This window comes from Crinia signifera, chromosome 19 (genome assembly GCF_055691185.1).
Source record: "Crinia signifera chromosome 19, ASM5569118v1, whole genome shotgun sequence".
Taxonomy (NCBI): domain Eukaryota; kingdom Metazoa; phylum Chordata; class Amphibia; order Anura; family Myobatrachidae; genus Crinia; species Crinia signifera.
Window position 1 is genome coordinate 25519232 of NC_139226.1, and position 27710 is coordinate 25546941.

General features: G+C 46.0%; 1 protein-coding gene across 2 annotated transcripts in view; it reads left to right on the forward strand.

The window, feature by feature from the left end:
* The window catches only part of LOC146042252 (Fc receptor-like protein 5), a 39246-nt gene extending 11776 nt beyond the window's left edge, over positions 1-27470 (forward strand). Inside the window, exons 4-10 of one of the 2 annotated variants that reach the window (XM_083162178.1) lie at positions 3399-3638; positions 5138-5467; positions 17315-17419; positions 22017-22099; positions 22915-22956; positions 25822-25892; positions 26150-27470. In XM_083162178.1, coding sequence (XP_083018304.1) covers positions 3399-3638; positions 5138-5467; positions 17315-17419; positions 22017-22099; positions 22915-22956; positions 25822-25881 — 860 coding nt within the window. In that variant the 3' untranslated portion in view covers positions 25882-25892; positions 26150-27470. Of the gene's footprint in view, positions 1-3398; positions 3639-5137; positions 5468-17314; positions 17420-22016; positions 22100-22914; positions 22957-25821 lie in introns of both variants that reach the window. The other variant, XM_083162177.1, reaches the window with a different exon arrangement.
* The last annotated feature ends 240 nt before the right edge of the window (positions 27471-27710 follow it).

Here is a 27710-nt window from a genome sequence, read left to right on the forward strand (position 1 = left end):
CAGCGACCGCAGGGGTGGTTCTTCCTCATCATTTTGTCAGATTAGGTAGCGAGTTGAAAGGGGACTTGCGGGTGTGGGCAACTTTTTTGGAAGTTTTTAACGGCAGAGCTTTGTGGATGTCAGACACATGCGTCGCTACTGAGCTAGACCTTTTCACAGACGCGGCCGGGAGTGGTGGGTTCGGGGCATATTGCCAGGGACATTGGTGTGTAGGCCGGTGGCCGGAGTCTTGGGTGCAGAGAGGCATGGTTAAAAACTTGGCATTGTTGGAGTTGTTTCCTATCTTTGTAGCAGTAGTTGTTTGGGGGGAGCTATTCCGCAATAGAAAGATTTGTTTTCACTGCGATAATTTGGGGGTTGTCATGGCTATTAACCAATTGTCGGCATCTTCACCGTCAGTGGTCACTGTTTTGCAGCAGTTAGTATTGGAATGTCTGGCTTTGAATTTGTGGGTTGTGGCTAGGCACGTTCCTGGTGTCTCTAACGGCATTGCGGATGCTTTATCTCGTTCACAGTGGGAGCGTTTTCGGGAGTTGGCACCAGAGGCGGACAGGGAGGGGACCGGGTTCCCGAGTCGGCTCTGGGCTCTGCTGGACGGGTAGTCGATCAGCTCATCAGGGAATCCTTGGCCCCGAATACATGGTCGGCATACAATCAGGAATGGCGGAGCTGGTTAGAATGGCGTGAGGTAGTAGGTCTGAAGGAGGATGATGACGAGTTGGCTGTCTTGCTATATATAGGCCATTGTAAGGAGATTGGTTGGTCAGTGGCAAAAATCACGCGCTGCATGGCGGGCTTGGCTTTTGGGTTTCGTGCAGGCGGCAGGCCTGACGTCACTAAGAATTTCCTGATTGCGCAGGCTTTGAAAGGTTGGAGGAGAGGTCATGTCGTACAGGATCAGAGAAGGCCGGTGTCTTTCCAGTTGTTACAGAATATGGGCATGAAGTTAGGGGAGGTCTGTAGTTCAAATTTCGAGGAAAGGTTGTTTGGGGTAGCTTTTTCGCTTGCCTTCTTCGGGGCACTGCGGATTGGGGAGCTCGTGAGTCCAAGCGTGTCCAGGCCGGGAGGTTTGTTAGGAGAGGATGTGGATTTATACTTGGATAGGGTGGAGCTAGTGGTGAGGAGGTCTAAGACGGATCAGTTAGGGAGGGGGAAGAAGGTAGTTCTCTTCTCTGTACCAGGGTCGGATATGTGCCCGGTGGCACGGCTGAGGATATTTAAGGAGGTCAGAGTGGGCAGGGAAAGGGATCCTTTGCTGATGCATGCGAATGGATCCTTTTTATCACGGTTTCAGTTCACAAGTGTGTTTAGAGCAGTCCTGCGGACGTTGGGCCTCAAGGGGGAGGAATACGCGGGTCACTCTTTCCGCATTGGGGCCGCAACTGAGGCTGCTAGAATGGGATTTGGGGATGAGTTGATTAAGCGTATTGGGCGGTGGGAATCGTCTCGCTTTCGGTCTTATGTTCGTTTAAGGGATTGTTGAGGTTGACCGTGTTTTTTCTGTTTTAGGGCAGCCTCCGTGCCTGATTTGGATTTTAGGACATTCATATGTCTTTTGGGGAGCTTTACGGGCGGATGTCAGACCGAACGGCCGCCAGCTGGGTTTGGATAGAGAGGAGGCAGTGGTTCGCTGGCTGGGAAAACGCAGTATGGTATGGAGTGGAGTGCTGCAGGAATTTCACCGTTTTGTTCGGCTCGATAGGGTTCCCGACATATTAGTTCTGCATGTAGGCGGGAATGATCTTGGGAGCAGACCATTTAGGGAGTTGATACGGGATATCAAGTTTGATCTCCTACGGTTATGGGCAATGTTTCCGGAATTAATCACGGTTTGGTCAGACATCGTGCCACGCCATTATTGGAGGGATGCGAGGTCGGCTGACAAGCTCAATAAGGCACGGATTAAAGTTAACAGGGCGATTGGGCGTTTTATGGCCAGGAACGGGGCTGTTGTGGTGAGGCACAGGGAACTTGAGTCTGGTGCCGGGGCATTTTGGAGAGGTGACGGTGTGCACCTGAATGCTGTGGGGATAGATGTTTGGTCTTTGGGACTACAAGAGGGAATAGAAACAGCGTTCCGGATGTGGGGGGGGCGCACGGGGTTAAGGGTTTAACCTCGTGCTTTGTGGCGGAGGGGGGTCCTCGAGGTTGGTGGCATTGAGGCTTAATTATGCGGCGGGGAGGGCCCCATGAGGGGGCTGGACTCCCCTGGGTGAGGTTAATTAATGAGCACTGGGTGTGTACAATTGGTGCCCTCGAGCCAATCGCTATCGGCTGGGGGTAAGAGCTCCTGGAAGTGCTTAGAGGTGTGGATATATATTTATTGAGGGCCTCGGGGACCACCTTCCGTGGGAATGTATTGTATTGTTCAATAAAGATGGCTGCTGTGGCCAATTTTATCCAACAAGAGAGTTATGTCATTTGTGGGGGGATAGTTGGGCACAGCGATTAGACAATACCCTGTCATGTAGGAGCCGGACTGGAGGCAAAGCCTGGGGGTAGGCTCCCCTGACAGGGTTTGTAGGGAGCTGACTAGCAGTTAGTCATAGGAGGAGTGCTTAAGGAGAGGGTCATAGGGGGAGGGGCTTAACGGGGTGTTGGAGGGGTTTATAAGCAGGGTTCAGGCAGGAAATAGGGGTCACTGGGAGATTTTTCTCAACAGCTCCCACCCACCCTTCCCTATTTTTTATAGTTTAGGTAGAATATTTGCTAGGATGTCTTTTTGTCACAGTGGCCTGTGCGGAGGGGGGTCCTCGAGGTTGGTGGCATTGAGGCTTAATTATGCGGCGGGGAGGGCCCCATGAGGGGGCTGGACTCCCCTGGGTGAGGTTAATTAATGAGCACTGGGTGTGTACAATTGGTGCCCTCGAGCCAATCGCTATCGGCTGGGGGTAAGAGCTCCTGGAAGTGCTTAGAGGTGTGGATATATATTTATTGAGGGCCTCGGGGACCACCTTCCGTGGGAATGTATTGTATTGTTCAATAAAGATGGCTGCTGTGGCCAATTTTATCCAACAAGAGAGTTATGTCATTTGTGGGGGGATAGTTGGGCACAGCGATTAGACAATACCCTGTCAAGAGGACAGCAGATATCATAAAGAGCGGGTATGTCCAAACTGTGGCCCTCCAGCTGTTGTGAAACTACACGTCCCATCATGCCTTGCCACAGTTTTACTATTGGGGAATGCTAAAACTATGGCAAGGCATGCTGGGATGTGTAGTTTCACAACAGCTGGAGGGCCACAGTTTGGACACGCCTGAGCTAGAGGCTCAGTTAGTAATAATAATGTACAATGCGCACCCCCGACCCCGGGTACACATATCTAATAATGCAGAAGGTCAAATAACTGTATTTAAATCTCAGTATACTAATTACTCTCCCTCATTTCTTCTCGCAGGGCGCCCAGCAGAGGGCATTCAATGTCTCGCACAACCTTACAGTCAGAGTCTCCAGCTCACCTGCTCCTGGCCGGGAGGGGAACCTCCAGCCAACGTGACCATGATATTTAGTAACACAACAGAGACCAATCGAAACCAAGTGAGCAGGAATTTGACTTCAGAAAGTAATCTCCAAGGATCTAATCTGACCTGCCTTGGGGATCAGATGGGGAGAACCTCAAGCTGTACACTGCTGCTTGGTGAGATAAACATGGATATCATAATAATAAGCTGTATTGTGAATCTGTTACTGCACTTTTATATAACTGTTCCATCACCGATGGCTGTGATGTCATAGTCCAAGGTGTAAGAGTGATGTCATCCATTGTTCTATTCAATATTCTTATCCAAATTTTAACTAAACCTCCAAATGTATATGATCTATGGAGGTAACGTACATTATAGTGTAATATGGGGCTATTACAGGTCGCTGTAGATGGTATACGTTCATTAGGTTGACATGCACTGGGTCGACTACTGAAGGTTGACTGGGCTCAGGGACTGTACCAATAGGACACGGTTCCTATAAAATAAACTTTACTTTTGGGTCTCTAAATATCCCCTTAATAATTTTGCTTTATGTTCATAGTGAACAGATCTCACCAGTCTGTAACTGAATATTAATTGATGAATACAGCCTAGGGATGATCATCGATCATCGATGATTTGAAATCATTGATGGTTTATGGCCGATGTGGAATACTTTTGCAACCTATGGGGGAGAACCAGATGGTTTCCCTCCATCGATGACACAGCAAAACTGATGTTCTGCTTTTGTTTTGTGCCAGGACACACATTATAGCTCCACCCCCAATACCCCATGAAGCCCCACCCCCCATGTTTTATTGGAACACAGGCCAATCAGTCAAACAAAATGGATGCCAATCAATAAATATAAAGGTAAAAATATGGATGGCCATTCATTGCATAGTTTAACACTATCGGTGGCCAATTGCACTATTGCCATCGATGGCAACCATACCTAATAGCCGTTTGAAGATTGTGGATTACAGGATCTAGTATCCGACCAATTGTTAGCATCCCCTCGCATGGCACAGAGAGGCATGCGAGGGGATGCGGTACATTTTTGACGGTGTCCATGCCAACCAGGTCGACATACGGGACAAAAAAATTCGAAAAATGTTGACCTTTTGACTGTCAACCTTCCCATTGTCGACCTAATGCTTGTGTCGACCTTAGCCATGTTGACTAATTTCATGTGTCGACCTTCAGTGGTTGACCCAATGCATGTCAACATAATATGGGTCGATTCAATGACCCATTCTCCTGTAGAGAGCGGAAGCTCCTCCCACATGTTTGGGCCAAGATGAAGCTACAGGTAGAACCAGGGCTATTTTTCAGCAGGCTGTAGCAGGAACTGAGGCCCTTATTCTAGTTCACTCTTTCTGACAAAATATTTCTTAGATGGACAAAACCATGTGCACTGCAGGTGAGGTAGGTGTTACTTGTGCAGAGATAATTAGATTTGGGTGGGGTTTTACACCTGCCTCACCTGCAGTGCACATGGTTTTGTTCCATCTAAGAAATATTTTGTCAGAAAGAGTGAACTAGAATAAGGGCCTCAGTTCCTGCTGGAGCCTGCTGAAAAATAGCCCTGGGTAGAACTGAACATTGATGGTCAGGATGAGGGAACGCTATGAAGTGACTTAGCCTAGTTCTTCTGATTGTATTTTATCAGATCCCCCAGAGGCTCCAGGACATGACAATAATACAATCACTAGAGTGGAAGAGGGGCAGCCGGCAGTAATGACAGTGACTCTGACAGCTAGACCCCAATCCCGAACCAGTGCTCCTACACCGAAGGTCCTCCCTGCTAAGTTCTTCTGGTACGTTGCAAATCACACTCCTGTACCAAATGGAGGTAAATTCTCAGTGATCTCTACTGACTACACATCCAGTCTCCGTATCTCTGATGTGACTGTAGAAGAAAGTGGGAAATACGAATGCAGAGCCAACAATTTTATTGGAAACGCCACCTTTATCTTTACACTCAATGTGACAGCAAAGGGTAAGTGATATTCTTTAAATAACTGAAAGAAACATTATCATGTACAGAAGTCCACCAGTACCAGGCATTTATTGTAAATAGTATTCAGCTTAGTAGTAGTAGTAGTACGTTTATTTATAAGGCGCCGCAAAGTGTCCGCAGCGCCTTACATAGCAAACAAAAAACAAATGACAAGGTAACGTACAGGGTGTGTTGAAAAATACAGTATAAATAGGGGTATAGCTGGTAGAAATAAAATCAGCATCAGTTCAGAAGTAGGTGTCAAAATTGTCGAGGAGACTGAAGATGAAGTAGAGGAAGGGAAGAACAGGACAGGAGCACGGGTGAGGTAAAGAGGTAGGGTGAGTACGTGAGGCAGGAGGACCCTACTCATAAGAGTTAACATACTAAAAATAGGTGGGTGGACGAACGAAAAACAACAGGATAAGTAGGAACGGAGGGGAACGGAGGCAGGATAGAAGGATCAAAAGAGGTTAGGAGGAGGGATAGGCTAATCGAAAAAAGTGGGTTTTGAGGGAGCGCTTGAAGGAGGTAAGGGAATCAGAAAGCCTGATGGGTGGCGGGAGGTTGTTCCAGTGCAGGGGGGCAGCGCGAGAGAAGTCTTGGACACGGGAGTGGGAGGAGGTGATTAGGTGAGAGGTCAGTCGGCGGTCAGCGATGGAGCGAAGAGGACGGGAGGGAGTGTGGATAGAGATCAGTGAAGAGAGGTAAGGAGCGGTGGAGGAGAAGAGAGCCTTGTAGGTGGTGGTGAGGAGTTTAAAGAGAACTCGGAAAGGAATGGGGAGCCCGTGAAGAGATAGACAGAGGGGGGAGGCGGAGGTAGAGCGGCGGGAGAGGAAGATGAGCCTAGCAGCAGCGTTAAGAATGGTTTGGAGAGGTGCGAGGCGAGTGAGAGGTAGCCCAGAGAGAAGGATGTTGCAGTAGTCTAGGCGGGAGATGACAAGAGAGTGAATGAGAATTTTGGCCGCGTCAGTGGAGAGGAATGGTCTGATGCGTGAGATGTTGCGTAGGTGAAAGCGGCAAGACTGTGAGAGAGCACGAATGTGGGGGGTGAAAGAGAGGGAGGAGTCAATGATGACACCGAGGCAGCGCGTTTGGTCGGTGGAGGTGATCTCGGTTTCACCAATGCTGATGGAGATAGTGGGAGAAGAGGGGATGTTCGGGGGATGGAAGATTAGAAGTTCAGTTTTAGCCATGTTTAGTTTCAGGAAGCGTTGGGTCATCCAGGCTGAGATGGCCATGAGGCATTCTGAGACCTTGGACAGGAGTGATGGGGATAGGTCGGGGGAGGAGAGATAGATTAGGGTATCATCAGCATAAAGGTGGTAATGAAAACCATAGGAGCTGATGAGGGTGCCCAGAGAGGTGGTGTAGAGGGAGAAGAGGGACAAGGACTGACCCTTGAGGAACACCGACTGGCTGCGGGGTAGTAGGAGAGGAGGAGCTTGGAATGGAGACGGAGAAGGAGCGATCGGAGAGGTATGAGGTGAACCAGGAGAAGACCGTGCCAGTGATGCCAAAGGAGCGGAGGGTGTTGAGCAGGAGAGGGTGGTCAACAGTGTCAAAGGCTGCCGACAGATCAAGCTGGATGAGGATAGAGAAGAGGCCTTTGGATTTAGCCGATAGTAAATCGTTAGTGACTTTGGTCAGGGCAGTTTCAGTGGAATGTAAAGGGCGGAACCCGGATTGGAGGGGGTCTAGAATGGAGTTAGCAGTAAGGTGGCTTAGGAGACGATTATAGGTCAGACGTTCTAGGAGCTTGGAGGCAAAAGGGAGGAGGGAGATGGGCCTGTAGTTGGATGGAGAGTTGGGGTCCAGATTTGTTTTTTTTTAAATTGGGGAGACAAGAGCGTGTTTGAAGGAGGAAGGGAAGATCCCAGAGGATAGGGAAAGATTAAAGAGGTGAGCCAGGTGAGAGCAGACTGACGGACTGAGACGACGGATAATATTGGAGGGGATAGGATCGAGCGGGCAGGTGGAGGGAGAAGCGGATTGAAGGATAGAGTGGACTTCAGCCGCAGTGGTGGGGTAAAATGAGGACAGGGGATGGAAGGAGGGGAGTGGAGATGTAGGAGGGGAGGAGGGAGAGGGTGAGGTCATGGTAGCAGTGATGGCAGTCCTGAGAGAGGAGATTTTGGTTGAAAAGTAGGTAGCAAAATCAGCGGCTACGATGGAGGACGGAAGAGCTGGAGGAGGGGGGGAGAGCAAGGAATTGAAGGTGCCGAAGAGCCTGCGGGGATTGGATGATTGGGAAAGGATGAGGGACTTAAAGTAGGATTCCTTGGCCAGAGCAAGGGCAGAGCTGAAGGAGGAAAGAATTAATTTGAAAAGGATATAATCCGCAAGGGAGCGTGATTTCTTCCAGAAGCGCTCAGCATTGCGAGAGCACTTTTTAAGGAATCGGGTGTGATAACGCAGATATTTATCTGATAAGATTAGATATGATAAATAACCCAAACCAAATATATTTACTTTATTACCTTTAAATATAACGGCAACGCTGAAATGATTGCACACCCACACAACCTTGTTATAAAATGTATGGCAATGCTTTACTTAAAGAATAGCTTCATTACAGGTATTTGCAAATGCAGACTAACACAAGAAACATAAAACTGACTAGCTAATACTTAAACAGTAATTCTAAATCAAATCAAAATGGACACCTTTCAAGGACAGTGATCAGCCATGATTAAACCTCCTTCATAATTACCTCCAGCCCCCCCCCCCCCCCCCCCCCCCCCCCCCCCCCCCCCCCCCCCGTGCTTGCTGGTTCTTCCTCAACTGCCTTTTTCCTCCTTCTGTCACTCTGATATTTAAACCTTAATCACATTAATTAATTAATTACTCATAAGCATTGAGTCTTATTGGAAAGCTCTGCTTTCAATCATGATGTCATAATTAACCCAACACCCAACTTCAGTGGCCTTGTGGTTCTACGCATGTGTGGCTTTGTTCCCATATTATTGATGATTGTGGAGTCTAGGTGTCTGTCCTTGTTCTATTATACTGTCAACATCACATTCTTAAGCTTCTAAAACCAAAAACAATTCTCTATAAGAAATCACTTTTACAGCACTGTTCTGAATGATCAGCCATTTTATAATTTTATTATGCAAGTCATGGTTCAACAAAATGGCTGCTGCTTCTAACAAACACCTGCTGCTTAGCGCAAAGGGTAGGCCTCATACGCAGTGAATAGTACATTGTGCAACAAGCTAAAGTCATCTGCAGCAATAATAACAATATTTGAGAAAACAGAGTATAACAAAAGTATATAATTATTGATGCGTTATTTCAGTTTTAACAGGTGATAGGCGAGTGCCATGGTTGGGGGTTGGAGCATCAAAGGGGGATAGAGGAGGGAGGGCAGGCAGAGTCCAATGCCAAAGATAGGGTGTCATTATAGAGGGAGGTGGCGAGGTTCGGGCAGGACATGAGGGCGATTGGGGCGAGAAGAGGACACAGCGTGTTTGAGAAGGCAGCAAGATCAAGTGTGTTGACGTTATGCCGTGAGACAATGCGCTTGGGAGGGGGGGTGGGAGAGGGGGAAGCAGTGAGGGAGAAGGAGATGAGGTGATGGTCAGAAAGAGGAAAAGCCGAGATATTGTAGTCAGTAAGGGAACAAGAGCGAGAGAAGACGAGATCGAGGGAGTGTCCTTGGATGTGGGTGGGAGAGGTAGTCCACTGAGATAGGCCAAGAGAGGAGCAGAGAGAGAGGAGTTTGGAGGTGCCAGGATCAGCGGGGTTATCCAAGGGGATGTTAAAGTCACCAAGAATGACAGAAGGCAGGTCAGAGGAGAGGAAGTGTGGAAGCCAGGCGGCGAAGTTGTCAAGAAATTGGGAGATAGGGCCAGGGGGGCGGTAGATTGCAGCGACCCGGAGGTGGTAGGGGTAGTATAGATGGATAGAGTGAGACTCAAAGGAGGAGAAAAGGAGAGAGGGTTCAGGGTGAATGACACTGTAGGTGCATGAGGCTGAGAGGAGAAAACCCACGCCGCCACCTTGGCGACCGTCAGGCCTGGGAGTGTGAGAGAAAGAGAGGCCACCGTGGGAGAGAGCAGCTGGAGAGACAGAATCAGAGGTGGAGAGCCAGGTCTCGGTGATAGCAAGGAGGTGGAATGCTCTAGAGATGAATAGGTCATGGATGGCAGGGAGTTTGTTGCAGATGGATCTGGCATTCCATAGTGCACAGGAAAGAGGGGGGTGGGTTGTGTATTTATGTGGATAAGGTTTTTGGGATTGCAGAAGCGAGGGGGGGGTCGTTGGGAGGGTGGGGGTGCGGGGGCGAGTGGTCAGGATAGGTATGGGATGGGAGGGGGGAGGAGCGGTTGGAGAAAGTGAAGTTGAGAGATTAACAGCCATGAGGACCAGAGGTGAGAGGGTAGGTTAGTGAAAGCAGACAGAGGGATTTGGGGGGACAGACAGCGTCTGTAGTAGATTTGCGAGGATGTGGTAGAAAACCGAGTGAGAGAGAAGGTAACAGGCAGAGGAGACAAGTGGGTAAAATCAGGTTGATTGAGTAATCCAATTAAGTATGAAACAACAAGTGAGAGGATGAAGGGAACAGAGAAGGTCAGAAGTGAGGCAAATGTGAGCAGGCGTGAAGAGGGAAACAGAGGGCCTTATTTTGGTTCATTCTTTCTGACAAAATCCTTCTTAGATGGACAAAACCATGTGCACTGCAGGGAGGGCAGATGTAACATGTGCAGAGAGAATTAGATTTGGGTGAGTAATTTTGTTTCTGTGCAGGGAAAATACTGACTGCTTTATTTTTACACTGCAATATAGATCTCACTTTGAAGTAAAACCCCACCCAAATCTAATTCTCTCTGCAAAAGAAACACCTGCCCCACCTGCAGTGCACATGGTTTTGCCCATCTAAGAAGGATTTTGTCAGAAAGAATGAACCAAAATAAGGCCTGAGTGCAATAAATGTGTGGCAAAGATAAGAGAAAATAATAGTGAGTGAGTAAAATGAAATACAATGTTGGAAAAAATATAGATAAAATGAAATAAATGTCAAAATTGAGCAACAGGTTACAATAGGATAGAAAGAAGATAATATATTACAATAAAATAGAATATGAAGATTTAGACTGTGTTCAAACTCACCTTTTTCAGTATTCGAACTCACCTGCTTCAGTTTCCAACTCACAAGTCACTTAAGTAATCAAGCTTCACTTTAGTCAGCAAGCTTCCCTCTCAATGAGCACGCTCCCAAATGAGTTATGTCCCTCCTTATATAGTATGTCAGGCCCCTGTTACACTCAGCTCCTCCCCCTAATCTTCCTTGACACCTAGATTTAGCTCCTCCTCCTAGTATCTGTTCACACTTAGTAACAATACACTATACAGATACAGGCACAACCAAAATCACACTCAGATTTCTCCCTCAGAATTACAGTCTCTATATAGAAAGACAGATAAAGAATACAAGACAGACAGAATGCAAGATAACTCACCTGCTTCAGTTTCCAACTCACAAGTCGCTTAAGTATTCAAGCTTCACTTTAGTCTGCAAGCTTCCCTCTCAATGAGCCTAGATTGATATAGTAACGTCTGAAATCCAAACTTTAAGGGAGATTTACTAAGCCATGGACAGTGAGAAAGTGGAGTTAACTACTAACCAATGAGCTCCAAAACTGCCATGGAATAGACTGTGTTTGAGAAATGACAGTTGGGAGCTGGTTGGGACCTAGATGGAGATTCTCTAAACTAAAAATGCTGTAAAAACCCTGTTATCTGGGTTTTACTGCATTTTGGGATGCTCTAAGCATCCCCCGCCGGGTTAAGCATCCCCCTATGGGCTTCTACCGTGGCCCCGCACCGACCCCCGCCGCCCGCATCGACCCCCCCCCCCCATCCCTCACCTGTGTCTGGCAGAGCCAGATTAAGGTCTAAATGGGCCTGGAGCTGAAAATTATCAAGGGCCTATTATGCGCAATAATAGGGGTTGTGGCCAGCACCTAATAATGTGGGGGGTGTGACCGTCTGCTCATGGGTGTGTCTCTATTTGTGTAAATACTTTCAACTAATTATATATGCCTGGAAAAGGCAGGGAGCTGGCATAGGAAAAATGCAGGGAGATATTGCCGGGTGCCCAAAAAAGGACGCCGATGTCCTAAGATACTTGCGGGGTGAGGCGGCACTCCAGTCATAAAAAAAAAAATACTGAAATCCGAAACTTGGTAGACAACATTTCAGCACCTTTTATGTGGTCACCTAAGTTTACCACACCATATACCCCTTATACAAATCATGCAACACAATAGTAACCATCTTATACTGTACTTGCCTCTTACACATTATGCCACCAAAATTCACACCGACTGAGCCAAAATTCACACTATGGCACACAGATTGAGTCAAAATTCACATTATGCCACACAGATTAAGGCAAAATTCACATTTTGCCACATGGATCGAGCCAAAATACACACTATACCAAACAGATTGAGCAATAATGCACAATATGCTTCATAAATAGGAGCATTGTGCGCATAAAAAATTTACACCATAATGCCCATTACATGTTAAGCCACACACCATAATATCCATTACATATTATGCCAAACACCATAATGCCTATTAAAAATTATGCTACATAAGTGCTGCTTACCTACATGCTCATTGCCAGGGGTTCCATACTCGTTGCCATGTGGGATTACATGCTCATTACCAAGGGGGAACACATGCTCATGTAACTGGGGGACAGCCGCCGCCGGGCAGAAATTATAGCCATTGACAGCCTGGCAGAGAGCAGCGGGCTGCCCGGCTGTATTCAGAGCACTGCAGGTCCCAGCTATCTCTTATATATTTGGCTACATCTGTCACTCAAAGTGTGTCTGAAGCTGTAACGCTGGGTGGAGCCTCTGACTCACATGACTGACTCACACGACAGAGAACCAGCCCAGTGAGCCCACAGACAGTGCCAGACACCCTCTGCCTCTCCATGTTACACAGCAAAGACACAGCTACTCACCAGACACACCAGGTGAGTGCCCCACACCTCCATACCTCCCAACATGACCCTCTCCAGGAGGGACAGAATGCTCTGTTTGTGGACTTCCATCTTAATTTATGATTGTCATCACCTGTTTTAAACAGGGTAATTGATAAGAAAGGTGTTTAAGCACAGGTGATGGTAATCCATAAATTAAGAAGAAAGTCCAGAAACAGAGCAATGTGTCCCAACCCCCCCATTCACGGCAACCCCACGATTAAATGGCACATGCAAAACACTGACATGGCTATGGTCGACAATGAAAAAGGTTGACATGAGTTTTTGAAGATTTATTTTTCACTTTTTCAATGTTTTCATATTCATTCTCATGTGTCGACATGGACACCAATGAAGTGCCACACTTATGTCAACATTTACATGTGTTGACCTTTCTGTGTTGATTTTTTCTTGTGGCTATTCGCGTCACCCCCCGGCGACCCCCCTCCCGCGATTCACAGCACACCCCCCCCCCAATTCGCGGCGACTCCCGCGATTTGCGGCCCCACTCCGTGACACACACCCTCCTGCGATTCGTGGCACCCCGCAACCCCCCCTCCCATGATTTGTGCCAACCCCCCAGGCCCCCCCTTCCTTGCGGTACCCCCCCACCCCCGCGACCCCCCCTACCGCGATTCCCCCCCCTGTCATTGCGGCAACCCCCCGCCCCTGCGACCCACCCTCCCACGATTCACTGCAACCCCCCGCGTCCCCCCTCCCACGATTCGCGGCACCCACACCACCCCCCCCGCGACCCCCCCTCCCGCAATTCACGGCATCCACCCACGACCCCTCCTCCTGTGATTCGCGGACACACCTCACCTCCTCCCTTCCTCCCCCACCCCCGCTCGCGATTCACGGCAACCCCAGGATTAAATGTCACATGCAAAACACTGACACGGCTATGGTCGACAATGAAAAAGGTTGACATGAGTTTTTGAAGATTTATTTTTCTTTTTTGAATCTCTTATATATTTGGCTACATTTGTCACTCAAAGTGTGCCTGAAGCTGTAACGCTGGGTGGAGCCTCTGACTCACACGACAGAGAACCAGCCCAGTGAGCCCACAGTGCCAGACACCCTCTGCCTCTCCATGTTACACAGCAAAGACACAGCTACTCACCAGACACACCAGGTGAGCGCCCCACACCTCCATACCTCCCAACATGACCCTCTCCAGGAGCTACAGAATGCTCTGTTTGTGGACTTCCATCTTAATTTATGATTGTCATCACCTGTTTTAAACAGGGTAATTGATAAGAAAGGTGTTTAAGCACAGGTGATGGTAATCCATAAATTAAGAAGAAAGTCCAGAAACAGAGCAATGTGTCACTCCCCCCCCCCATTCACGGCAACCCCACGATTCAATGGCACATGCAAAACACTGACATGGCTATGGTCGACAATGAAAAGGGTTGACATGAGTTTTTGAAGATTTATTTTTCACTTTTTCAATGTTTTCATATTCATTCTCATGTGTCGACATGGACACCAATGAAGTGCCACACTTATGTTAACATTTACATGTGTTGACCTTTCTGTGTTGATTTTTTCTTGTGGCGATTCGCGGCACCCCCCGGCGACCCCCCTCCCGCGATTCACAGCACACCCCCCCCCAATTCGCGGCGACTCCCGCGATTTGCGGCCCCACCCCGTGACACACCCCCTCCTGCGATTCGTGGCACCCCGCGACCCCCCTCCCACGATTTGTGCCAACCCCCCACACCCCCCCTTCCTCACGGTACCCCCCACCCCCGCGACCCCCCCTACCGCGATTCCCCCCCCTGTCATTGCGGCAACCCCCCGCCCCTGCGACCCACCCTCCCACGATTCACTGCAACCCCCCGCATCCCCCCCCCCACGATTCGCGGCACCCACACCCCCCCCCCCCCCGCGACCCCCCCCTCCCACAATTCACGGCATCCACCCACGACCCCTCCTCCCCTGATTGGCGGACTCACCTCACCTCCTCCCCCCCCACCCCCGCTCGCGATTCACGGCAACCCAATGATTAAATGGCACATGCAAAACACTGACACGGCTATGGTCGACAATGAAAAAGGTTGACATGAGTTTTTTTTCTTTTTTGAATGTTTTCATATTCATTCTTATGTGTCGACATGGACACCAATGAAGTGCCACACTTATGTCAACATTTACATGTGTTGACCTTTCTGTGTTGATTTTTTTTTGTAGCAATTTTTTTACAGTGACAACTATGTGCACGTCAACCTACACATCATCAACCAATTCTTTGTATAATATATAACACCTGTTCTGTTTTACTGTAGGTGTTTTAAGTCAGATCTTTTACTGCTACTATTACTGTTTATGTAAATGCTTTCTGAATGACAGCAACATCCTACCATCCTTCTACAAGAATATATAACCAACTAGGTGATTTATCGCGCCCCGTGCCCCCCCCCCTCCCGCAATTCACGGACCCCCCGCGCACCCCCCCCCCCACGATTCACGCCCCCTCCCACGATTCACGTCACCCCCCGCACACACACCCCTCCCGCAATTCGCATCCCCCCTCTCGCAATTCACGCCCCCTCCCACGCTTTGCGGACCCCCGCCCTCTCCCGCAATCCGCGGACACCTGCGCCCCCTCCCTCCCTTGATTCACGGCACCCCCTCACGCCCCTCCCACAATTCATGGCACCCCTAAGTCCCTCTTTAGTCCCCCGTATACTCACACACCCCTATCACTACCCAGCTTCCTGCTCTCCTGAACCGTAACTTCCACCACTGGGGAGTCGCTGACGCTGTTTTGCCCACATGCCACTATCATGCCTCATAGCCCAGCCTCCTGCTCTCATGTACCCTAACTCCCACCCAGTAGGAGGAGACACTGACTTAGGGCCACCATCCTGTACTCCTGTACTGCCACACTGGACCCTCACCCATTGGCAGAAGCTGCACAGTATCTCCCACCCTCCTCTTTAGTCCCCCTTATGTCCACACACCCCTATCACTACCCAGCCTCCTGTTTTCCTGTGTCGTGAACTCCGCCAGTGGGGAGCCGCTGACTCAAAAACACCCTACTATACTATTGCACACACCTAAACAACATTCACACACAGCCCCCCCCCCCCACACACCTACAAATGTCACTGTACCATCCACACTATCAATGTACATCTTACTCTGTAACCGCTTTTTAATTAAACAAAACAATACACACCCCCTTCCAAATCATATGCTCTCTATTTAACACATTTCACCTATAACTCAAGTTGCAATACAGGCCATCTTTCATACAATTCTAACCATCTTTCTCATATACAAATGTTCACAAATTAAGGGGGCGCAGCCCTTAACGACGGTGTGAAGAGCGCCCGTAGGGCGCGATGAATCACCTAGTTTGAAATAATACCCCTTTCACATCAGAAAATGCAGGGACTTACCTAGGCTGGCCCCTTTAACACCAGCCTAGTCCCTGCATTTTCTGGTGCGAGGGAGAAAGAACCCCCTCCCCCCCTTTAACCAACCAGCTATATCTTCGGAACCAACTGACCCATTTACATAAGACCAGTATCATATTGAACTTTTGAGTGGGCTTTGAATGATTTTGGTCCCGTGAAACAGGGACATTTGGTTCCCGATAAATCTGTCCTCAAACAACATGAACAGCCATGAAATTACATTTCAAAAATCGGTTTTCCCGCAATATCTCTGGAACCAATAAACCCATATGGACCAGCCTGGTATCATATTGAAGGCCCAGCGATTTGGGTTCGACTGAGATCTGGCAGCCATTGAAGTCAGGTGGGGGTCGGAATTAGTGGGTCCCATATTATCCTACGGGGAAATCGTTCCAGCTTTGCCTGATGGTATCTCTGGTTCCCAGGGGGCTAGCAACGCGGGGCTGGGCTCGTTGGAAAGCCCTGGCCCTCAGCTACAAAATGGGCCTATTTGGAGAGTGGGCCTGGTGCTGTAGCTCCATCAGGTCCATTGTTAATCCGGACCTGTGACCTCCTCCTCCTCCCTGCACTGATCCTCTTCAGGGAGGGGGAAGCCGCCGGGTCCCAATGGGGCCAGCTGTCTCCCACCGCAAAGGACAGCTCTTAACGCAAGAGCTATCCTTTGCCATAATTATCGCATATGTTAGAGCATATGCGATAATTATGTATGCGATCTCAGGCGTGGGTGGCGGTAAGGGGGCGTGGATGTTAGAGCATCCCCCCTTTATCTCCATTAAATACGTTGGGCCCCCATACATTAATGTAAAGGTATCACCTCTCATGCGATACCCCGCCAACTCACCCGGTAGCAGGACAGCATATGATACACCGGATGCGGTCCTTTTGCATACAATGTATCGTACGCCATCCCAGTCATGGCTGCAGGATCTGACCATTCCTAAACTATTACATTTGTGAAGCTGCAGTGAATACAATGTGTCACAGGTAAGTGTAATAATGTAACAACTTCCTCTCCAGTCTTATCTGTAATGGGTATCACTGCTGCTTTATCAAGGCAAAGTCCAAGCAAGAGCAATTTGTGAGGTTTTCCTCCTGTGCAACACAATTTGCACATATTATGCAGTATTAGTGCATACAAGGCATACAAGGCAACAAGGATACAAGGCAATCACTTTGGGCTGTATGAGATCTGTATAGTGAGGATAGGCTAGGGAGAAAGGCGCTACCAGCGGTGTAAAGAGTGGGCGGGGCAGCTGCACTGGGCGGCAGAGTCTGGGGGCGGTGCCAGCTGTATCTGCCCTCAACTGCATGCCAGCCCCTCCCCTATAAAACTCAATTGAACATCGTTTTCTGTTATCTTTTAAAGTAAAATCAAAAGAAAATTCCTGATGTACAGTTCTATTATTTATCCTGTAGCTGCTCCTGGTGGACTGAATGGCGGGGAGATAGCCGGTATCGTGATCGGCGTGCTCGCTGGGGTGACTCTAATTGCACTCATTGTGTTCTTCATAGTAAAGAAAAGTACGTACTTATGGCTTATTTATAATATACTGTATTTATATTTATAATATACCTTATTTCTTCATGCTTATACAAACATAGATGTAACATATAATAATAATAATAATAATTTTATTTATACAGTATAGCGCTTTTCTCCCATAGGAGTCACTTAAAATAAAACATGGAATATTGAACAACGGCATTAGAATTGCATGAAGTTGGAAAACAGAAAGAATTAAGGATTTAAGGAGCCTATACACGCTCCGTTCCTGCTCCGTCTGGTTTGTACTCTGAGATGCGCGCTCCTGCGCATCTCATCGTACAGTACAAAAAGTATGTGCTGCACATACTTTTTGTACTAGCTTTACATCGTATTGCATCGCATTGCATGCACAATTCATGCACAAGGCATGCGATGCGATACGATGTGTACTTTAAAAGTACAAAACGGACGCCCAGAACGGAGCGTGTATGGGCTCCTTTAATGTAGAGAGCACATTAAGCATACTGCTGGGTTGGTGCAGACATTTTGAGTAATAACTTCTGTGGGTTATATATTCCAACGATAAAAGGTACCAGGTGCGGCAGCCGTCTTGGGCGCACAACGTAGGATTACCTCTGGATAAATAGATCACTCCCAGAAGAGATAACACAAAATGGGTGGTTTCAGCGCCCTAGTGCTAGTGTCCCACCATAACCATCAGGTCCATGTGTTTTTCATCCTATCCGCAGGCATACCAAATAAGGCAGCCATTATGGGCGCACTACGATGGATATGCTGTAGGACAGTGGTTCCCAACCTGGGGTACTAGTACCCCTGGGGGTACTCTGCAGACCAGTTGGGGGTACTTGAAAATAATATTGGTAATGGCGGACGATGACAAGGTCTTTTGATGGCTGAAGAAGTCCCATTGCCATGGAGACAAACCATGTTGTGTCATATGTCTGACCAGCAATCCACTGGGAGCTTCCCGCACTGCCCTCAGACATCAGCAGTCATCTGCCCAGCACTGACAAAGGTGGAGGAAGCAGCGGCATTAATCCTACCGGTGTTAGAGGGAATCCTGGAGATAATACACAACCAGTGTCTAGACATAGAAGGGCATGATTCCTTGCTGTATACTACTCCTCCGCTCCTCCTTAATAGAAGGACATGCATAAGGATCCGCATACCGCTAAGTACTGTCCATATTTCAAAATGAGAGGAGGGGGTACTTATCAATGAAAAGCCTAATCAAGGGGTACGGGAGAGAAAAAAGGTTGGGAACCACTGCTGTAGGAGATAAGAAACACATGGACGCAATGCACATATGGGAAAACCGATCTGTATAATAGTATGATAAACTCTGTATTAATAGAGCCACAAGTAGTACATTCTCTGTGTACAAAAGAAAGGTTTAGGTAACTGGGTTACCTGTTGGAGGCGCAGAGGTGTGAGTGGCTCTGTCAAGCTGCAGTACAATGGTGGGGGTGTCAATCCCCAAAATAGATATGGGAAAAAAAGGGGAAGAGAGTGCGCTAGTATCCAATATTTAGTGAGATTAATGATTAAACGGTACTTGTGTAGTATCACGGCGCCCATCGCATCGCAGACCATAAGGCATGCGATATCGCGCGATGTTCCACAATGCATACAATTTTTAAATTGTATGGCATTGTATATGGCATACAACGCCATACAATGCGATGGGATGCGATTATAACTTGTATAATTACAAGTTACATAATTACATAATTACATAATTAATGGGTGCTTACAATGTTAAATGCACCCCCACGCATGGGATTCTCTGCTGTGTTTCAGGACTATATTTGGGTTCAGTCAGTCACTAAAACCACCAACGCGTTTCACTCCACTGGGGAGATTTTTCAAGGTGTGAAGGTGGTTCACTCCCCAGTGGAGTGAAACGCATTGGTGGTTTAAGTGACTGACTGAACCCAAATATAGTCATGAAACACTGTCACAACTGAAGGGCTGGATGAAGTCGTGTGGTGTGTAGCAACCGGAGACGGACCAGAGGAGGAAGGATTAAATCGTGCAGGTTTAATAATAGAATTCATAAATGGAACAATACACACTTGAATACTTTCTCTAAGTGGCAGTTAGTGGTAATAATAATAATTGGCCAGCAAGGCACTTGAAAGAAGAAAAAGTTAATTTAAACAATGACAGTTCAGGACACTGAGGACGGCAGGCTGAGGTCTTGAAGAATGAGGGAATCCGGAAAGAGAATGTGCTTGATGGAAATGAGGGATCCTTGAAGACTGAAAGAAGATGGATAATGACTGAAGAATGGAAGTTGCTTGGAAGCAGACAGCTTGAAGAGCTTAGGCCAGGAAGCTCAGGGATGCAGGCAGAGACCAGACTGTGGAGAGAACTGGCAGCGATGGGATTAAGCTGAACCGGAACCAAACACAGAGCACTGGAAGCAAGGCACCAAGTCAGGAGAGGTGAGACAGAGAGCCGGAGTCAGATGGGAGCTGTGAACGCCTCTGGAGACTCTTTGTACTGACACTGAACAGGCCTAGGCAGATCCCCTATATCCCTAGAGGACTGCTGCCATTGGCTGTCAGGTCAGTATGGGCGGAAACCTCAGACATGGACCAATCTGCTTATTTGCCCTTAATCAAGATGGCGGCGCCGGCCTCCCGGCGCCCCTACAGCATATACCGCTACACTTGCCGGCGTCCCACGCTGCCTGCTGCCATCCAGACTGCTGCTGCCTGCTGCCGCTGACCTGGAGACCACTACACGCTAGCTGACGGCGGGCGCGAACGGGTGAGTAGTATGCCCGCCGCGCACCGCCGCGGCTGCGTGTGACAAACACAGCAGAGAATCCCATCTTGGACCTCTGAAGATTTGACCATTGAGGAAACGTTTTCCTCGGTCAACACCATCACCCAGAGGCAACCCCTAACATCTATCTGGCGGATATACTGAAGAGGTATTTGGATCCCCTATACGGAACTGCCAGTGGGGCTCTATTGCTTTTGTCCCTCTTACAACAATACCAGTGAAGATAATCAAGAAATGGACTCTATATCTGCAAACTAGAGCTCAGAATAACCAGAGCTGTTTCATCAAAATACGGTATCGTATGGACTTACAACTATCATCAGTTCAGTCACAATACTCAATCTGATTCTCTCCCCCCCCCCCCCTTATTTTTAAGATTTTTTCAATGGTCAAATTTTGACCTTCATTACTGTGGAGTTTATATTTTTTCAATTTTAAGATTAAAAATTATTTAAGGGGTACTTGAAATGTTTAATCATTAATCTCACTAAATATTGGATACTAGCGCAGTCTCTTCCCCTTTTTTTCCATTCTCTGTGTACACTCTAGCACCCTGCAACTCCCATAACCCAGCCCCTCCCCCTCACTCAGGGTGCCGCTCTCCGCCATAGCACCTCCAGTGCTGTCCGGCCTGCAACTCAGTGCTGAGATATAGCCCCAGGAGCACCAGAAGCACAAAGGCAGAAAGCAACACCCCATGCAGGACAGAGGAACAGCATAGGCCCCAAAAAATGGCGGGTGCAAGAATGAACACTACATCCTGCACACAGAGGTAAATATCTGAGGTACACTGCGCAGATTGTTGCTGGCAGGGTGTGCAACCAGTGAAGGTACCGCATACAGGCTTTGCCTCCAGTGGGGGCAGGGGTACATAATGAAGTTCATGGTAAAGAAACAGTAGAACAAAGAGTAATACATTAGTTTTCCTCAGCTCAGAGGCTGAAACAGATGGTAATTTGGGAAAAAGCAAAAATAAAATGTGGCAGTGTTTCGGTTTATGTCCAAATCCAGTCCAAACTCCAGTTCTAACTCATTGCTTGCTTTAGATTTAAGATGCAGGTCTCAGATGGCAGGCAAGCCTTGTGCAGGCTTCTCAATATTTCCCTTTTTAAAGGAAAGTTTGGATCAGCTTTGCAAGAGTCTGTTCTGTGAGGTAAAAACATACCATTGCTCCGATTTCCTAGCGATATGTGTCAGGGTTGCTCGTGTATTGTGTATTACACGTGGTTCCATAAAAGTGGCCAAGAGAAACCTTTAAAATGTATGTAGCCATAAGGACCATATAATAAGTGCCTTATAATAACCAATGCATGGAAATGCCACGGATGCTCCCATTTGAATGTATATACTGTATTTCTGATTTCTTTTTTTTACCCAAAATGTAACAGCTGCACAATGTGGGTTAGGTGACATCAGGGACATTGCTAGACCTTTCAGGGAGAGAGGGAGATTCCTACTATTTCAGGGAGTCTCCTGCAGGATGCAGCAGGGTAGGGAAGTATGATATATAGATAGCTAGATGCCAGTGGCAATTACTGGGATGTTTCAAATTTTCCTTCAAGACAAAGGCGATGTAGTAAAATACGAAACGTCGGCAGTACTGACAGTGTTGTGTCGCTTATTGGAAGTCCAAGTGATCGCCACTGACATCCAGATTTCTATTCCCATTGAGTGTCGCACCCGGTATCTGACAGTTTGAGGTTTATTTGGAGTGCCACTCTTCTTTGTGTGTGTATGTGTATATAGAGAGAGAGATCTATACAATTCATACAGTTCCACAATTCTTTTTATAAATATTTATAATTTGCTTTTTTCTAGATGTCCCCCCAAAAATTCCTGTTTATGAGAATACAAATATGCCATCAGGACCCATTTATGAAAATATACTGAGAAGAGCAAAGGTACATTGTGTGCAGTGCGGGTGTAACATAGAGATAATCATTTATATTTGTGGGGTTTTTGTGGTTTATGTGTTAAAACTGAATCTGTTTGTAATTTAAGGAGGGCTACAAACACTGAAACCACATTCACCTAAAGTGTTCTGGCTCAGGGCAATGGGCACTGGGACATTCTCGGTACCCCAGTGCAGAGATACCAGGGTCCGTATAATAAGTGTAATTGTGTGATATCACAGGGGTCAGAATGCATTGGTGTATCAGTCTATTCTTGAACTTGTAACATATCATACACTACAAGATACTGTAGAACTGAAATAATGGGTAGAACGCCATATAAAAGATTATCAGCGTTGTCCATATATTGGTCCATATATTGACAAAAATTATCTTCATGCCCCTCAGAAATTCATTATAATTGACCTCTTTATTAAGATACAGTATGTAATATTTACCACTTTGTTAAAAAAAATATCATTAACATTATATAAGCATCGGCCAAGTACAGTTTGAACATTTCAATTTAATTTAATTACGCTCAGCAAGTACAGTATGCCTCTCTGAGTCCTGAATGTAGATAACTATGATGACGAATGGCCGCCTTTTCTGGATGCACCTGATTTATTTATTTATGTATTTCAATTTTTCAGTTTTCTGATTGGCTAACTACAGTATGTCTGTACTCCTCCTACTGATTTGTTAACCTGTACTGGCCACTCACTCAGTTATTATTCTCATTGTTGTTTCTGTAGCGGTATGATTCATTAATATTGATACTTTTATGTTTTGCTTGCAAAAAATGTTTATTATGTCTTATACAGACGGAGGGAACAGATTCTGCAAATCAAAATCCACATTATGAGGTATGAAAAAAATACATCTACTGGGATGATGCTGATAATATACTGTAGGTGCAAGATGCTAATATATATATATATATATATATATATATATATATATATATATATATATATACTGTATATATCAGGGAAGTGGGGGGTGATTGGGGTGCGCTACCTAGTATAGAAACTGTACCATCCAATAAAACATTACAATTTCAAAACAGAATACACATTTCTGAAATAGTGTTCTTGTATTTGAGGATGTTCCCAATGAATAAGCTCAGTCCATCTCTGGGTAAATAGTTCTTTTATTGGTGAAGAAACCCGACGCGTTTCGTCTCATTTTGAATGCAGAGCGAGGAGGATACTGCAGAGAGAGCGTCCTGATATTGTTCTTGATAAGAACCTACACAAGACTCTCAACTCAGAAATTTTCATTTAATTGAGGCCCATCAAGAAGGACTTGGTGATATTTATTTTATTTGCATCAGCTGTGATCAGCAGAAACTTCAAATAGGACCAGCCACACAAAATCCACTCACCCATTGGTTCTTACCCCTGATGAAGTCTTAGAGACGAAACGCGTCGGGTTTCTTCACCAATAAAAGAACTATTTACCCAGAGATGGACTGAGCTTATTCATTGGGAACATCCTCAAATACAAGAACACTATTTCAGAAATGTGTATTCTGTTTTGAAATTGTAATGTTTTATTGGATGGTACAGTTTCTATACTAGGTAGCGCACCCCAATCACCCCCCACTTCCCTGATTACTACACCGTTCCTCACTAACAGGAGGAATTTTGGTGGTGCTGCACACACAACCCAGCGCAACTCAGAGTCAAAAACCCTTTCTTCTATATATATATATATATTCGAAAAAATAAGAGAAGTAGTAGTCCTTTCAATGTCCAAAGTCAGAGGACTATTTAGTCACAACACGTATATCCAGCACTTTAGTCTTATTATGACCGGCAGCTCCCTTCACAAACACCCGGATTCGTGGGGTCGATCAATCTACAAGAAAACATAGGGGCCTCCATAGTGCAGTATTCAAAGCAAGTTTATTGTTTAAAAGGCTTTTAAGAACAAAAAAAGCGACCTCAATTCTATTTGTTCTTAAAAGCCTTTTAAACAATAAAAACTTGCTTTGGGTATTGCACTATGGAGCGCTCCTATGTTTTCTTGTAGATGTATACACACACACACACATTTTTATCATACACAAGCTGTTGCATAGTGTAGGCAACAAACTTCTGACCATGGTTTCAGTATATCATTGCTGAACACTTGAATATTTATTTATTATTATAAGTTTCTTATATTGCGCACACATATACCACAGCTTTACAGAGTATATTTGAACATTCACATCAGTCCCTGCCCCAGTGGAGCTTACTGGAGCTTAGTGGGAGCCAATTAGCCTACCAGTATATTTTTGGATTGTGAGAGGAAACCGGAGTACCCGGAGGAAACCCACGCAAGCACGGGGAGAATATACAAACTCCGCACAGTTAGGGCCACGGTGGGAATCGAACCCATGACCTCAGCGTTGTTAGGCAGTAATGCTAACCATTACACCATCTGTCATGATTGGATGCCATCTTGTCATGAGCGACCGCCATTATTACGCCAGAAGGAGCGTAATTGTACCACGCCATTCTGCCCTAATTGTTAATGTAATGGAGAAAGTGACCTGCCTTTGCCCTGGATGGTTGGGAGGACTGGGGGGTGAAGCAGGAAGGCAGATGGGCTCTCTTTCATTTGAAGTCCATGCTCTGTTTACAATACTGTTTCTGATATGGTGTGCTATCTACTCATCCTGTATTGTTATGAAGAAATGGTGGGTAAAAAGGTTATTCCAACAACCCTTGCCCATCTGTTTGAAACTCAACAGGAAAGCAGAGGTTATCTTCTTCCCCCCTGCATCTATAAAACTTGTACTGAAGTCCAGGGTCTCTGGCAAATGTCTTCCCAGACCAGAAGAGATGTCAGGAAAGCAATTCCCGAACTCTAGAATGACACCTTATTTGAGATAAGAATTAGGAGGCCCCAGGGGGGTGATTGAATGGCTAAATTGCTCATCTTCAAAAGGGAAGTCAATTAGCCAGCCCCTGGGTATATCCTAAGGAAACCCCTGGACAGGGAGATTCATGAGGTGGGGGCTGTGGTTGTGTGTGTTTTGCAAATCTTAAAAGTGTGTGTATCACAAGACCTGTTGTTCATTTTCTTGGGAATGGGATGGGTCCGATACCTGTCTCTGAAATGATCCAGTATCCGGAGAGATTTCCACTCCAAACCCCGCTTTATGCTGTGTGTCCTTGAAGTGGTTTGTTTCTTTATTCCCATTTTGTTTTATTTTGAAATTGTTTTTACGTTTGACTTACCTATTAATCATATATCTTGTAACTTAGGTTTCTGTAATATACTGTAAGCCTTGTAGTGTTTTCACTTAATTAAAAGTCATAATTAGTTCTGGTATCTGCTGTTTTCCAGCCCAAGCCTCTGACGAATTCGCCAGAGCGCTACCCTGTAACTCATAATTTGGTGTGTCGGCAGAATCAAAGCTGTCGCGGACTAAGTCCAAAAAGCTTACTTTGATTGGTGGCAAGCGGAATCGTGGTGAAATACGCACACGCTTGGGATACTCAGTAGAAGTGTCACGTGGCCGGGATACTCAGATTGTCGTATCTGGGGAATTGCCGACTAGGGTCGTGACACCATCCGTGCTGATCAAAAATTTAAATAACCAAATAGCAGTATTTTTATAGCCCATAATGTTAAATATTTAATAACAAACTGTACACATCAGTCACATAACCTCTCACTACTGTTTCTGATCTGAGTATATTTGTATGTAATTACTGTTTCTGTTTTATCTGCAGACTGTGATACACACGGACAGAAACATATACAGCAACATGATCAATGTTCCCTCAAGATAACAATGGCAGCAGTATGTACCGAATATTCTCCTGTCACTTTCTGGTGACCTTATTAGCTCCCCTCAATATTCCTGTAAGGTCGTGTTTTTGAGGAATTATCCAATTAAATATGGGTGGCATCTCTGAAAACTTTGGTAAATTAATTAGTTATAAACAACTTTTAAAAAACAGACAGTGAGGTAATATCCATTGTATAAACAACAATATATAATTATAAAGCATTCTAATGCTTTATGAGGGAATTCCATTAGACCTGTTCATTTCACAGGTGTGATAAAGGGAGGTATTCTCAGGCCTTAACACGCAGGACTACTCATTTACCACATTTCTGTGTTTGGAAGATAATGCGCTGAATCTGGGATGAAAACATCTGGGAATTGTTTTTGGTATCGCCCAGATCCGAAAATCCTTGTTCAATCACCACAATGAATATTGATTCAGCAAGAACTTTGGAACCCAGCATCTGTAACAAGACGCCTGCTCTCAGACGGGTCTACACGCGCGGCAGTGAGAAGGCCACCACTAATCCACATATTTCCACTCTGCCACTTCATAACATTTACGAAGGAACTTTTCCCGGCATTGGACCTGAAAATACCAAGGATTTGCAGAGACTCGCTTCCCTCTGGAGTTTGTATTGTATTTAGGTGCCCGGTTATTCTTCATTTAAGAGTGATATTTGCACTATTTTATATCTATGGTTTATATCTATGGTTTAATTTTTAAGGATAGGACCTTGGCCCTTATTCTAATTCACTCGCAGAGGCAAATTCCTTCTCAAATGGACAAAACCATGTGCACTGCAGGGGGGCTGATGTAACATGTGCAGAGAGAATTAGATTTGGGTGAGTCATTTTGTTTCTGTGCAGGGAAAATACTAGCTGCTTTATTTCTACACTGCAATATAGATCTCACTTTGAAGTAAAACCCCACCCAAATCTAATTCTCTCTGCACATTACATCTGCCCCACCTGCAGTGCACATGGTTTTGTCCATTTGAGAACAAATTTGCCTCTGCGAGTGAATCAAAATAATGGCCCATACTCTGTAGGTAATGTGTGTATGTTTGTTATGTTCCCTATATGGGACTTATACGGGTTTTCTAATGTATCAATAAATAATTTATATTTTTAATATAGAATTTTCTGTAGTCAATATATATATCATTGTTTAATATTGTTTCTGTACTGCCACCAGATTCACTACACTGTCCTGGCGTCCTTCTCCCCGGTTGTACTTACTGTGATGGGTGACTGTCTATAAGGACTGGCAGCATTGTAGTAACTCTGATTTCTCTTCCAAAACTATTTTCCAATAGATTTCTTAACATCTGTTGGACTCAGCAGCTTCCAGTGTTCAAACCCATCCTTCCCCTTCTCCTTGATTTACTATAGATTTTTTTTCAATAATTACTGTAGGTGCAAATCAATTTTAAGTTACATAAGTTACTTTTTTCCTTAATTACAAGGAGGACAATGAAGGGAACTCTGTGGTGGGCATTCTTCATTAAATTTAACTTTTAAGACAAAGGGGGGGGGGGGTGTAAACTCTGCACCGACATATATCCCAACATGGGAAATATCAGTACTCGCCTATTCAATGCTGCCGTTACCAACAGCATTGATGGCTGTCAGACCCAACTTTTTTTTTTTTTTTAAAGTCAGATCTGTTTTGTCGGAAACAGCAACGGATTGTCGAATTCACAGACGTTTTCTGACAATCCATTGGCCGTTTCCAACAATTTAGGATGTCCTGACAGTTGGAATCCGGGATTGAATACCCCCAAAATCTAATAAAAAAAGAAAATGCAAGTGAATAAAGGAAACATA